This window comes from Oryzias latipes, chromosome 15, assembly GCF_002234675.1.
Source record: "Oryzias latipes chromosome 15, ASM223467v1".
NCBI classification, from domain to species: Eukaryota; Metazoa; Chordata; class Actinopteri; order Beloniformes; family Adrianichthyidae; genus Oryzias; species Oryzias latipes.
This window is the reverse complement of record NC_019873.2, coordinates 8,598,527-8,611,275: the sequence shown is the minus strand read 5'-3', so window position 1 is coordinate 8,611,275 and position 12,749 is coordinate 8,598,527. Positions and strand designations below refer to the sequence as shown.

General features: G+C 44.0%; 1 protein-coding gene across 1 annotated transcript in view; it reads left to right on the top strand.

The window, feature by feature from the left end:
- The first annotated feature begins 1,059 nt into the window (after window positions 1-1,059).
- LOC101158718 (B-cell lymphoma/leukemia 11A) overlaps window positions 1,060-12,749 on the top strand; it is a 54,531-nt gene continuing 42,841 nt past the window's right edge. The window contains exons 1-2 of the mRNA XM_011484108.3: window positions 1,060-1,366; window positions 4,388-4,840. Of these exons, the coding sequence (XP_011482410.1) occupies window positions 1,312-1,366; window positions 4,388-4,840 (508 nt within the window). The 5' untranslated portion in view covers window positions 1,060-1,311. The remainder of the gene's footprint in view (window positions 1,367-4,387; window positions 4,841-12,749) is intronic.

Here is a 12,749-nt window from a genome sequence, read left to right as displayed (position 1 = left end):
CTCCTCCTCATCTTCTTCTCCGTTTTCTCCTCCTTCTCCGCCTCTCCACCCCCCTCCTCACCGTCAACATACCCTCCCCTGAGTGAATGCAACTCCAACCTGAGGCACATCTGAAACTTATTACGCTCAGGGGCTCTCATGCACTTCCATGCTGGAAGCACAAAACAAAACACAAACAGGGTTGGGTGAATGGATGGATGAATGGATGGATGGAGTATGGGCCGATGTTCTGGAATCCGAGCATCCTAACTGAAGGGAGCATTTGTAAAGAGTAAAGCGGTTTCACTCATTCATCTTTTGCAACAAAGAAGTAAAAAAAAAAACTTTAGAGGAGAACTTCATTGAACACATTTTACTAGAGCGCACAAACACTCATCCATCATGATCCATTACGCAGTAAATCATAAATAAACTGAGGGAGTCATTATTTCATATCAGTCTAAAAAGGTGCTGCGTAAATAAGCCGGACCCCGCGTGTTTTTGTGCTTCTGCTTGTTCGACCTGTCCGTCCTGTTTCCTTCAGCTGGAAACTTCCTCCCTGTTATTCTAACACCTCTGGGCGTGCGCGTCCAGATGTGCGCGCGGCGGTTCTCTGGTGAGCTCCTGTCCGCCGCTTCCCTCCTCTCTGCATATTGCTTTCATTAGGCATCTCCCTCCTCTGGCTCTCACACACTCCTCCCTCCCTTCAGATGCCTCTTGTCCAGCCCCCCCTGATCTTTGTGTCCATTGGCTTTCACCGGGTCTATTTCTCATGTCCAGCCCTCCTCCTCCCTCCTCCTCTCTCTAATGACTGCCCATTGGTGTTGTTATTGCGCGTCCCGTCCGTCCCTCCTCCCACTCCCACTCCCACTCGGGTGCCTCGGCCCTGCCCATGTTTTTTTCTGCATGTCGGGTGTCCGTCCACAGCCTGACGTTCAAGTTCGCCGGGAACGTCACGTCCGTGCACTTGAACTTGCACAGCTAGAGGGTGGTGGGGGGGGAGGGAGGGAGGGGGAAGGGGGCTTTTGCCATTTTTCCCTTCTCTCTCTCCATCCACCTCTCTCTCTCTCTTTTCTCTGCTCTCCTTTCTCAAAAAAGCCATGACGGCGATCCCGCGATCCATCTTCGCCTCTGTGCAATCTTTATATTATTTCTAATTTATTTTGTTGTGGTTTTTGTTTTTTTGTTTTTGTTTTTTGTTTTTGTTTACCCTGCCTGCTTGTGGATGTCAAAAATTTTGGATGAAGATCATTTTTGCCCCACCGGAGTCTCCACTCTCACCCCGGCTCTCCCCGATGTGATCCGCGCTGAACGCAGCCGCCGACAGCCACCATGTCTCGCCGCAAGCAAGGCAAACCCCAGCATTTAAGCAAACGGGATTTTTCGCGTAAGTACGAGCTGAAAGAAATTGTTTCATCCGTGGTTCCCCCATATTTTATCTAGTTCATGACTGGAGCAGAGTCCGGGTGCTGGACACCGGACGCACCGGCGGTCAGCAGGACTTTCACAGCGGGAAAGTCCGGCTCTGTGCGTAAAAGCGGCTCGGAACTCAAAAGTTTTCGGTGCGCACAAACCTCCGATCAACTTCTGCGTGAAGCGGTGAAAATGCGGGTTCACAGGGCTGTCCGTGCGTCCACAGCCCCCGCAGTCGCTCAAGTATTAGTGGCAGCGCGCAGGACTCTGGGTGGCGGAGCGCGTCCTCTCCGTGGAGAAACCACCCCGCGGAATGTCCCTGCCCGCAGAGCTTCAGATGTGATCTCACTTTTATTCTTTTTGTTGTTGTTGTTGTTATTCTGAAGAAAAATGAAGAAATCTAAATGAAAAAAGCTCGAATCCAGCTTTTCGCAGTTATGGGACGCACACTTTCAAAAATGTTAAATATTTTTTACGGAAGCATTATAAGTTTCATGATCCGAAAAAAAAAACACAAATCGACTTGCTGTACTCACAACAAAAGGGCAAACGCAGAACTGGCTAAACAAAAAATTAAATAAGCAGCAACTAGATTAATAAGTTTATATTCCGAAGACTTCAGCTTCTCGTTGTGTGCAGCTGGAGTGTGCGCGTAAAAAGCCAGGAAACATGTTTACGCACGGCGTGCTTCCATCACCGAATCCTTGTTTATTTGGATCCACTTTAATTTGCTGTTAAAAATCTGATATTTTGATAATGCACCAGGAGAGTGGCGCGTGTTTGGCAACTGCAGAGCAGCTGGCAAAAAGTGGCGTTCATGTCGGGTCCAGGTGGCACGCTCAGAGCGACCACTGACAAGAAAAAAAGAAATAGAATTCAGATTTTTCTGGGGCATCGAAGCTTGATGATGTTTCAGAACGATGCCTGACTGTCGCGTGTGTTTGAGTTTTGAGTGACAGAAAGAGTGCGCGCGCGCATGTGCGTGTTCATTAGGTGAAAGTGCAGTCACCGTGGCCGCGTGTCGTCGCTAGGAGGCAGAGCGCGATCAGAAAATCCAGCTCCTACAACGTGAACCCCATGAGTTTCAGCAGCACCCTGTCCACACAGGCTCCTATTTGTAATAAAGAGAGAACGGACAAGATTTGGGGAAGAAGGGGGGGGGGGGGGGCATAGAGGGAGGGAAAAAAGCCCCCCCATCAAATCTACCCCAGTCCCCATCTCAAATTCCTCTTCATCACTCCAAACCCGCTTTCTCTCTTCAGTTCTTTTTCTTTTCCTGCAATGCATTTTTTGCAGGCATGCAGTCGGGAGGTGCAGTTCTGTTAATAAAACTGCACATGTCCCCTCTAAGCCCCCCCTAAGAGCAAACACCAGTATTTCTCATTTTGCACCCATTGCCATTCATTACTAATGGAGCTCAGATTTCAGTCAGTGAAGCAAACTCTAATCCCTGATTAGTTCTTGTTTTTAGCACCTGCATTTTCATTTCCTATTTTCTCCTGCCGTATTTACCAGAAGTGATTTACATCAAATCATCTGCTAGCTAGACACCCCTTACCAGGCTGAGTTTAGACTGCAAAATGCAGCAGGGGTATAGCGCCCGGACAATACGATTAATCTTAATCCAAGGGACATGATTTCTGACTAAGACAAAAGTTGTTTTTCTGTCTTTTTTGTTTGTTCAAGTATCCTTTTGTTCATATTTCTGCTACAATGTATTTATTTTCCCATTAAAAATAATGTTTTTAGTACATATTCAAAAATGTTCCTAATGTTCCTATTCCTAATCCTCTTTAAATCTTAAAAAAATCTTAATCCCATAACCACTTCCGACTTTAGACTTGTGGAACTCATCCAGCTTTAATAAAATCCATTCAAACAATTTTTGAATTGCGGATTTGACCCCTCCTCTAGAGCGAGGCAACTTGTTTTGATTGGAGTTTAATTTGAAGAGGTTTGGAGGTGAGGAGGAATATGGGGGTCGCTGTGGATGGAAAGAGTGGCTGCAGCGTGGATTCTGGGAATACGCTGTAAAATTCACGTCCCAGTTTGAGCACAGGACCGCGACGTCCAAATGAAAGCTCCCTCAGGGGATGTAGTCCACGTTCACACCCGACCCAGTCCTGCACACATCCCCACACACAGGGGGGGCGCACACACAGGAGCTCTGTCCCGCCCTTGCTATCAGACAAAATCTGTACCAATCACCCAGACGGGGAAAATTAAAATCTATTTTTTGATTCTCAGTGGTTTTAAGTTCATTAAAATGTGAAATTGGCAGCTGATTAAAGAAGGTCATCTCACATTAGGTGCCGAACACAGAGTCAGACTCCTCACCTTGGACTGTGAAATCTCTTAAAGAGGGACGGTAAAGGCGCTCCTCTGCCTCTACCTCAGTCTGAGTTTGCAAAAGGCTTCCCAGGAAAAGACTTAATCCGGCCTCGGAGGGTCAAGGAATGGAGCTGAGCGGCTCATTTTGGGGCATTTTCTGTTAGTCAGGGACGCGTAATCAGGGCCAAGAAGAAACACACTCTCAGTCTCCCCACTTCCCTCTCCCGGCACAGATGCCGCACATGCTTGTAACAGTTTTCCCCTGTGCTGATTACAGACTCTGTTAACTAAGCCGGACTGGCAGGTCTAACTCAACAACATATTTAGGTCTTCAGTTCTGTGTTTAACCGTCATTTGCAAAGCTTCCTCTGTCATTGGCTATGAAATTGTTAGCTTCAAGCAAACTGATTTGAGCTTTGCAGATATTCAGGATCTTATTTTCCAGCAATCGTTCGTGATTCAAATTGTTTCTCTCTCAACCCTTTATTGTGCTGTCTCTGACTCCACACCTTCATGTGACAGCTTTCCGGCCCTGTTATCAGTTTTCCAATGGAGCTGCATCAATATGTTTGAATTATAAGAAAGAAAATAGAAAAAAGTGGCATCAGTTTGTAATGCGCCACCCTTCTTTCATCTCTGCTTGTTGCCCCCTCTGCCTCCCCAGCAGCTGAGCCGCTCTCCACGGCCGTCGTCTCCTCGGAAGAGCTGTCGGAGCGCTGCTCGGAGCATTCAGAGGAGAGCGGCAGTCTCAACGGGCACCACCCTGGCTCCGCCGTGGGCCGGCTGGCCCGACTGGGTCACGACGCCCACCCCACTCCAGAGCAGGACCTGCTGACCTGCGGTCAGTGCCAGGCCACCTTCCCCCTGGCGGATATCCTGCTCTTCATTGAGCACAAGAGGAAGCGATGCCATGGGCCGCCCTGCCTTGCTGTGGGCAGGGGGTTGGACAAGCCCCCCTCGCCCTCCCCAGGCCTGGCCCTAACGCCCTCACCCGCTTTAAGCTGTCTGCGCAGCAGAAGACCCGTGGAAGTGGGTGTCCAAGCCACTCTGGCAGACGAAGACGATGATCGGTTCTCAACGCCCCGGGGGATTTTCCCCAAACAGGAGCCCCTCCCAGGTAAGCATGTAGGAGCTGGAATTTTGCATGAATGTGGCCCTAATTTTCCTTCAAAAAATTATGGAAAACTCCAAGTCTCACGAGAGTCTCCCAAGCCTCTGGTGTCTTCTGTGGAAGTGTGGGTTTTCTGCACCGTCAGCTCTTGTTTTGGTGCCGCCTCGTGTCTTTTGTTGTGTTTTCATGAGCTGTCAGGTTGCAGCCTCCTCTGACTAACTGCAGTCAAACATTTCAGCTGCAGAGTCCACTTCAGTGCTGGATTCACTCCCAGCTTGTGTGAAGATTAGTTGCTGGACGATATGCTCGTGTGAAGCCTTTATTCTGGAAAGGAACTGCAGCTTTTTCTTTTTCTGGGATGGAGTGGTATTGTGCAACGTGCGTCCCTCTCATGTGGTTCTGGCAGATGTGTCCTGCTCTCAGTGTGGTTTCCCACTCTTTCACTGCCTCGTCTTAACCAACTAAATGTGGCCCAGCTCTCCATCGCTGCCATTCCTTTCCCTCCACGCAGGAGTTCAGGAGGAACGCTTTCCTCCTTCCGTCCACTTTTCCCAGTGCGAGGATCAAATGAGAGGGGAGCGGAGAGTTTTAGTTTGGCTTGTACAAGGAAAGTCATTTATTTAAAGCGTCTCAACACCACTAATTATTTGCTGCAGCCCTGTTTTTTTCCCTCTTCGTGCATTTTAATTAGCAGCAGTTTTTAGTGGCGGACCGCCTGTACTAAATTAGCTGCCTCAGAGAAAGAAAGGGAGATGAAACATGGAAGCTAACTACACACTTCATCATTTTGCACCTCGAGAGTGCGGCTCAGGAATCCCGCACGTTGGAGTGCTCATCCTCTGGAAGACAGTTTTCCATGAAAGATGCGTTTGACCTCTGACTTTGGTGTGTACAACACCAGGAAAACAGGAGTGTGTGCGCGCGTTTCTGTGGCGTTTGAGCACACACTCCCACACACTCTTGCAGACACTCAGCAGCTAAACTGGGTTATTAGAGCGATTTACATCATAATGCAGGCGTCTGGTTGCTTCAATGGCATTGTGTGTGGGAACGTCTTGCCTGGAACAGCTGTACGCTCAGACAGGAACGGAAAAAAAAAGACAACAACGCTGTACTTCTTCTCTGATGTCCGTGTGAAGCCGGGCAGCAGATTAAATGTTCATCATTTCTGGACTGAAAACTTTTATTCTCTTATTATTATATTGCACCAGCACACAAAAAAATGCCTCACAGGCTGAATTTGCCTGACACTTCCAGTCCCATAGCTGACAATTAAAACCAGTGTTGTTTTTCCTTCACTCCGCCCATTAGCTTTCATTCCACACGACCTCAAACTGACAGAGGAGCGAGAGAAAAAACAACCCAAAACCCCGAAATAATCGGCTGCAGTTTCAGCACTGATTCCATCTATCATGTCATGTTACTGGTGGCAAAAAAAGGAAGGAATGTGTTTCTTTTTGGAAAATGACTCACAGGCCTCTCCTCTCCAAACAGTGGAGCAGATTTTATTTTATTAAAAACAAAAATAATTTCAGAATTATTTTAGAATTGAAGCTCTGCTATTTTTTGGTTTAGGACTCATCATTGCTTATGGTGCTAATAAGATTTTTCAGTCCTTTGCAGCTGCTTTTGTAAAACCGGGACTTCTCTGTGTTTATGCTAACAGCTGCAGGATTTTGGGCACTGATATTTCTGTGTCAGTCAGTTCAGACCTGCAAATTGAAGATCTGTGATGAAGAAGCACAGCAGTCCCCTCTGACTACACGCACACACACACACACACACACACACACACACACACACTGAGATGCCCGGTGCTCTCCACTCGCCCATTTATTCTATTAATCCCTGACTGAGAGGAAAATTCTGATTATAATCCCTGAGGCGTCCCTCACTCAGAAACAGCATTGCTAATGTCTCCAAAGAGACCGACGTATGCGCATGTGTGTGTGTGTGTGTGTGTGTGTCTTTTCATATCAATGTTCTCCTACAACATGAAAGTGGTTAATAAAAAAGAAAAAGTAAAATGGAAAATTTAAATGAATTCTTGGTGGATTATTTCTGCAGTAAATACACTTTCAAATGCCCGAAAATTGATTTGTCGTAATTAAAATAAAGACAGTGTAGAAAATCCATTTCAATGTATTAGGATGGATTTGAGCTAAAAGTGAGAAGCTCTCAGGGAGCAACATATTACAGAGAAATATTGACCGATAAGCTATCAATATTAGCTCATTAACACAGATATTATCATGTGATGATGAATCCAGACGCGTCTTGGCCTGAAGTCGAACGTTCAGAGTATTTTTAGTCTGTGATCCACCGATTAGCAATTAGCTTATCAGCGGCGGGTAATGCACCTCAATAGAGCATTTTTAGCATCCGTTCACTGTCTGGCTCTGTCCCCCTCATTTAGTTGAACTGCTCAATCAGTCGATGCAGAGTCCGGACAGCCGATGGACATGTTTGTTTTGGGTGTGTATGTCCGTGTGTAGTTGCGTTTTACTCATTAAACTGCTAAAACCTTTAGAAATAGGTCAACAATTCTTACCCCATTTCTATACATAAGCAGAAAAAATCTGCCAACGAGATAAGAAAAATGCCAATAATTCTTATTTTAGAAAAAAATTAAACTAGGATTGTTTTGCTATTGAAGAACTTTCGTTATTAGATTATTTTTTCTTGCAAGATAGAAGACAATTTTTCTTGAAACAAATGAATTTTTACCTTCTCAAGATTCCATTTTTGCACTGTAGTGATCTGCTGCTGCTCTCTGTCTGAAAACGTGTGGACACTTTGAGAGGAGTGTGAACATTTTAACGAGTTCAAAGCAGACGGTCTGTATTCACTGTCACAAAGACCTGGACGTGTATCCACAGTCCAGGCGGAGGCAGAACTGTGTTGGAGAGCAGCAATGACACCAAGCCTGTTGCTCGATCCTGTTTAGCTCAGACACCCACAGACCTGCTCCTACATTTGGTTACATAAGACAGTATTAGAGCAGTTGCAGTAAAGTACTAACTACTGCAAACGTCACCTTGTGTCCCCATGTAGAGGGTTATTGCATATTCATACAGCACAAATGAAGACATGCCAGCTTTTAGTCCTCAGCACATTTTCTTAAACTCTGTAAAGTTGGACTCACTGACTTTCTTTCATCCCTGTCACATCCTCAGAGAGACTTTTGACTCCTCCAGAGGCCATGCAGGAACCATCCAGATTATGCAGGATAAAAAGAGGAAAAACGCTGGGTGCACCTTGTGTGACCTTTGACCTCATGCAGAATAATAGTAATAATAATAATAATAATAATAATAAAAAACTTTATTTATATAGCAATTTTTTGAAATCCAGGTAAAAAAAGCTGTACAACTACTTTGAGACAAAATCCGTATTAAAAACAGTTTCCAGTATGTAGAGATACAACCCAGCACACACACGAAAGGGTGATAGTGGTTAGAATCAATAAAATTGATAAATCAGTAAAATCAATAAAATCAACAAAATCAATACAATCAATGAAATCAATGAAATCAATAAAATCAATATAATAAAAAAAAATCAAATGTTTAAATTTAAGAACCAGTAAAATCATTAACAGCACGCGTATAGAGGTAGGAAAGCTGACTCTTATTTTCTATTCTATTTGTTGGACCTTTCTTTAAAGTTCCACTCCAATCATCTTTTGATTTATTTCAAAAGTCTTCCCAATGGTCTTTTACCTCTAATTATGCCATTTTTAGCAAAAATTCCCTCTGAGTTGTGGGTGGGACTGTTGATGCAGAGTAGGTCCAGCCACACTTCCCGTCATCCATATGTTTACATGCTCTCCTTCTAGCTAACGGCCCCTCACAACCCCAACCTAACATTACCGGTGCAATAATATGGCGATGAAAACAAAGACGTATATGGATTTATTTGTTTACAAGTTGAAAAAAAATACGATGAAATGCAATTTTAAGCTTAATTTTCTTTATATATGTCAGTAATTATCAGAATATGCCACAAAAAAACACAATTTACATTAGGGTGGGACTATTGTCCTTCCATGCTGGTGAGTTCATAGAACTGAATGTGATGTAGATGGCTCAAACAGGAGGCTCAGGCCTTGTAGAAGACTCCTGCTTTGGTTGAAACTGATTCTCCACTCCTCCCATGGAAGTCAGAGTGTAAAAAATGAGCAGCAGTTTGGAACAGCAGCTTAAGTTTTTGATGGAGCAAATCCAAAACGTAGAGGAGCAACGCGTGTGTGGCAGCCTGTTTGGACAGGAAGTGATGCTGAAGAGGGGCAGAAGTGGCCTCCACCGCGACATCAAAGAACCGCCCGCCCAGTCTTCTGTGTTTGCAGTGGCGGCAGTGCGCCGGTGACGTCAAGTGGGCTCGTGCACGCGGCGTGTGACGGAGGATTGTTTATTGATCTGGCTCATTGTGTTTATGCGAGCAATCTGACATCCACGCTACATTTACCTCCTCGTGGTGAGAGCGAAAGCTGCTGTTTTTGGCTCGCTGTGTGTGCGTTTGTTCACACACACCACACACACACACAGACACACAGAGGTTGCAAGTGTAACTCCGCTCTCTTATTATGTTAAAGGAGTGTTCATAAAACTGTTTATACACTACAAAGCTTATTTATATAGGCCACTGGATTACAGGCTGACTCTATATGCCACACACACATGCAGCCACAATTGCACACGCACACACTCTCATGCACACATGCCCGTCCTTCGTGTCAGATATGTGCTCATTCATCAGAGCTTCCCCTTACTTTAGACGTACCTGTCATTACTCAAAGCATGTCCACATGCTTTGAGTGAGTGTGTGTGCGAGTGTGTGTGCGAGCAGGACATCAGCTGTTGGAGTGTCATAGCTGAGCTGGCAGTGTGTTTTTGTCCGTTCCTCTGGTTTCATGTTGGCTCAACTACTACTACAACCCTGCAAAGCCTGCACACACACACACAAACACACGCAGCCTCAGCACCGTTCACCCGCTGCTCCACACCAGGCGCGTCTGGCTCCAAGTATGGGAAAATCAGGCTTTCCATCAGCGAATGAAGCTTTCTTCTCCTTCTACTCGACAGCCGTAACAACGCTTGGAGCTAAATCGAGTCAGAGCAGACTTTTTGGAAATTTCTTTGACTGTTGTAGTGCAGGAGTGTGCGAGCACGTCCTGCAGCTGCATCGCCAAATGCACACAGATGAGCTCAGGCAGATGACACGCCAACGAAAATCAATCAAGGGATTTTTATTTTATTCGGTGAATAATTTAAAAAAACAGTTGACATAAAATGAAAAAAAAAAAACAAAATACAATCAAACCACGAAAGATCTTTTACAATTTTTACAAGCTGAACAATTTTTGAGGATTTATGATTGCTGCAATTTGGGATTTTTCCTGCAACAAATTAGGAAAATCTTTGCTTTCAGTCACTGAAAAACACAGACTTGTTTTAATCTGCTTAAATAAAGCAATATTTAAATAATTGAAATAGTTTTTTTAGATTTTTGCCGTCATCCTTAAGTCCAGCTTTTGTACTATTGTTCTAATAACAGTGGGTCATACAGCAATGCAGATTGTGTGATGTGAAGGTGCATCTTAACAGATGTGTAGTAGACACGAAACTCTCACAGGATGAATGCATCCCAATGTTGCATGCAGCAGACATTTCTGCGTCAAACGTGGATGGGAGCATCTCCAAAAACGACGGTGTTTTCAAATCCTGAAGACAATCGCAGACGAGCAGCCGTCATGCAGAAGGAACTCCCCCTTCTCGCCCAGCAGCAGCACTGACTTTTCCTGATAATTTGCGGAGGCTCATTTGAATTTTAAGCGCTACTTTAATCTTCAAAGCTCAGATAGCTTTATGAATATGCATGCAGTGGGCAGACTTTAGTTCATTACCTAGTTGTAAATTCTAATGACCATTAGGTCCTCACAGTAATTGCCAATTGTTTTGCATTTTTGATTGGCCTATTACCATGCGCATTTGTGGCGCACATCAGCCACGCTTGTCAGAGCCGGCACGTCAGTGTGTGTGTGTGTGTGTGTTTCAGTGCCTATGCATGAGCACTTTTTTATTTGTGCCTTTGGGTTACAGATGTGTTTGTGGGCTGGCTGTTTTTTAGGCTAATATAAATGAAAGCAGCACTTTTTTTTTTTTTTTTTGTAATTGCACAAAGACTGAGAGGCGAGTCGGAGATTGGACACATTTAATTTACATGATGTCTCGTCTGTTCCCTCATTACACTGCTTGTTTCTCACCAGCACACACACACACACACACAAATTACACCCAATGTGAACCATCTGGCTCCTTCTTGTACGTGCCCGTCTTGACGTGGTAAAATGATTTCTCAATGCCCATCTCTCTCCTTCTCCTTTTCTGTCAGCCCTTCTTTGGGTTTCTCCTTGAACAAACAGATGTCATACCTGTCTTCTTTCTCTTCCTTCTGCTGCCACCTTGGAGACAGGGATTGGTCTTTCTAATTGAGGTTCTCTCTAAGAAATTGAAGAAAACTGAAAGTGAAAGAGACAAAGAAAATGAATTTTTGTTGTTGTCTCGCAGCAGAGAAAACTTTTTGGTTGGTTACACCTGCTCATAGGAACAGCCTGACTTTTTCCATCTTCTAGCTTCCTTCCTGTAAGGAAAAAAGAAAAGGAAAAATGTTTAAGGTCACTTTACTGTCATCTGCAGCTACGTTCACACCATTTTGAAAAAAAGACCCTATGTAATTGGCCTATTGGGGTGATGGTTAATTAAGGAATCGATGAATTGATTTCTATCTCTACGATCCAATCTCTGATCAATCTGTCTGAGGCAAAGCTGTTAATCGAATTGACCTATACCAATATAAAATCATTTCAAAGTAAAATAAATTGGTTCTATCGATCTTAAAAAATACCATTGAGGCATGATATATTTATTTTACTATTACACAAAAACTTACAAGTTCATCACAGACAACACAGATGTGATGACAGCAAAAACTGATCAGTTCGTAATTTCAGTCTAATGTGTGGAAACACAGAATTTAGCAGTCATGTGACCGTACAGTGAAAAACAACAGTGGGCTAAAAATGTGAATGGATTTAACATTAATTCAGGTTAACTTGTGTGTTAGGACACATATTAAATTTACACTTGATTATCTTAAAGAAATACAAGGCATCTGGAAAACTTCACCTGCACTGTTCAGTACCAGGTATTTCTCTCTGAGTCACACTGGTTAAAGTTTTGGCTAAAGATGTCCTGGATCCATTTTTGATTGTTTAAAATGAACCAATATTGACTATGAATTGTATCAGGAACCACAAATTATTAAATAAATCAAATTGTTAACATGACTCGTTACACCCCTAGAACGTATATATGTGCATTTTGGGCTTCCACATCCAAAACTCAGATTTGGTCGTGACAAATGGATAGCTTCCCTTTGAATTCACAGAAGTGCCAACTGTTTAAAAATTAATCATGAAGGAGGAATCAGTAATTTCAGTTTGTGACTCCAAGTTTGTCATGTATCGTAATAGAGCTTTGAAAGAAAAAGCCTGGAGCAAAATTTGTGAGATTTGCAACGCTTTGATATCTCCCACCAAGCCTTTTCCAGCTGTAGGTGGTGGCAATGCACTAGTACCAGATAGCAACAGTTCAGTGTGAACACCATGGGCTGAACACGTTCAAAAACACGCCTTACATGGCCGGTGTGAACGTAACTTTACGTGAAACCAAGAAATTTTGTATATGAAAACAGCAAACAGGAGCATCCCGCACGTGTTGTAATGTTGACATTTTTCTTTTTTCTTCTTTCTTTTCATCCTTTCAACCTCCATTTCCTCTCCCAAACACACACTCTTCTGCGCTTCCTCCTCGCAGTTTGAGTGTGAGCTCCATGAGCGAATGCAGACGTACGT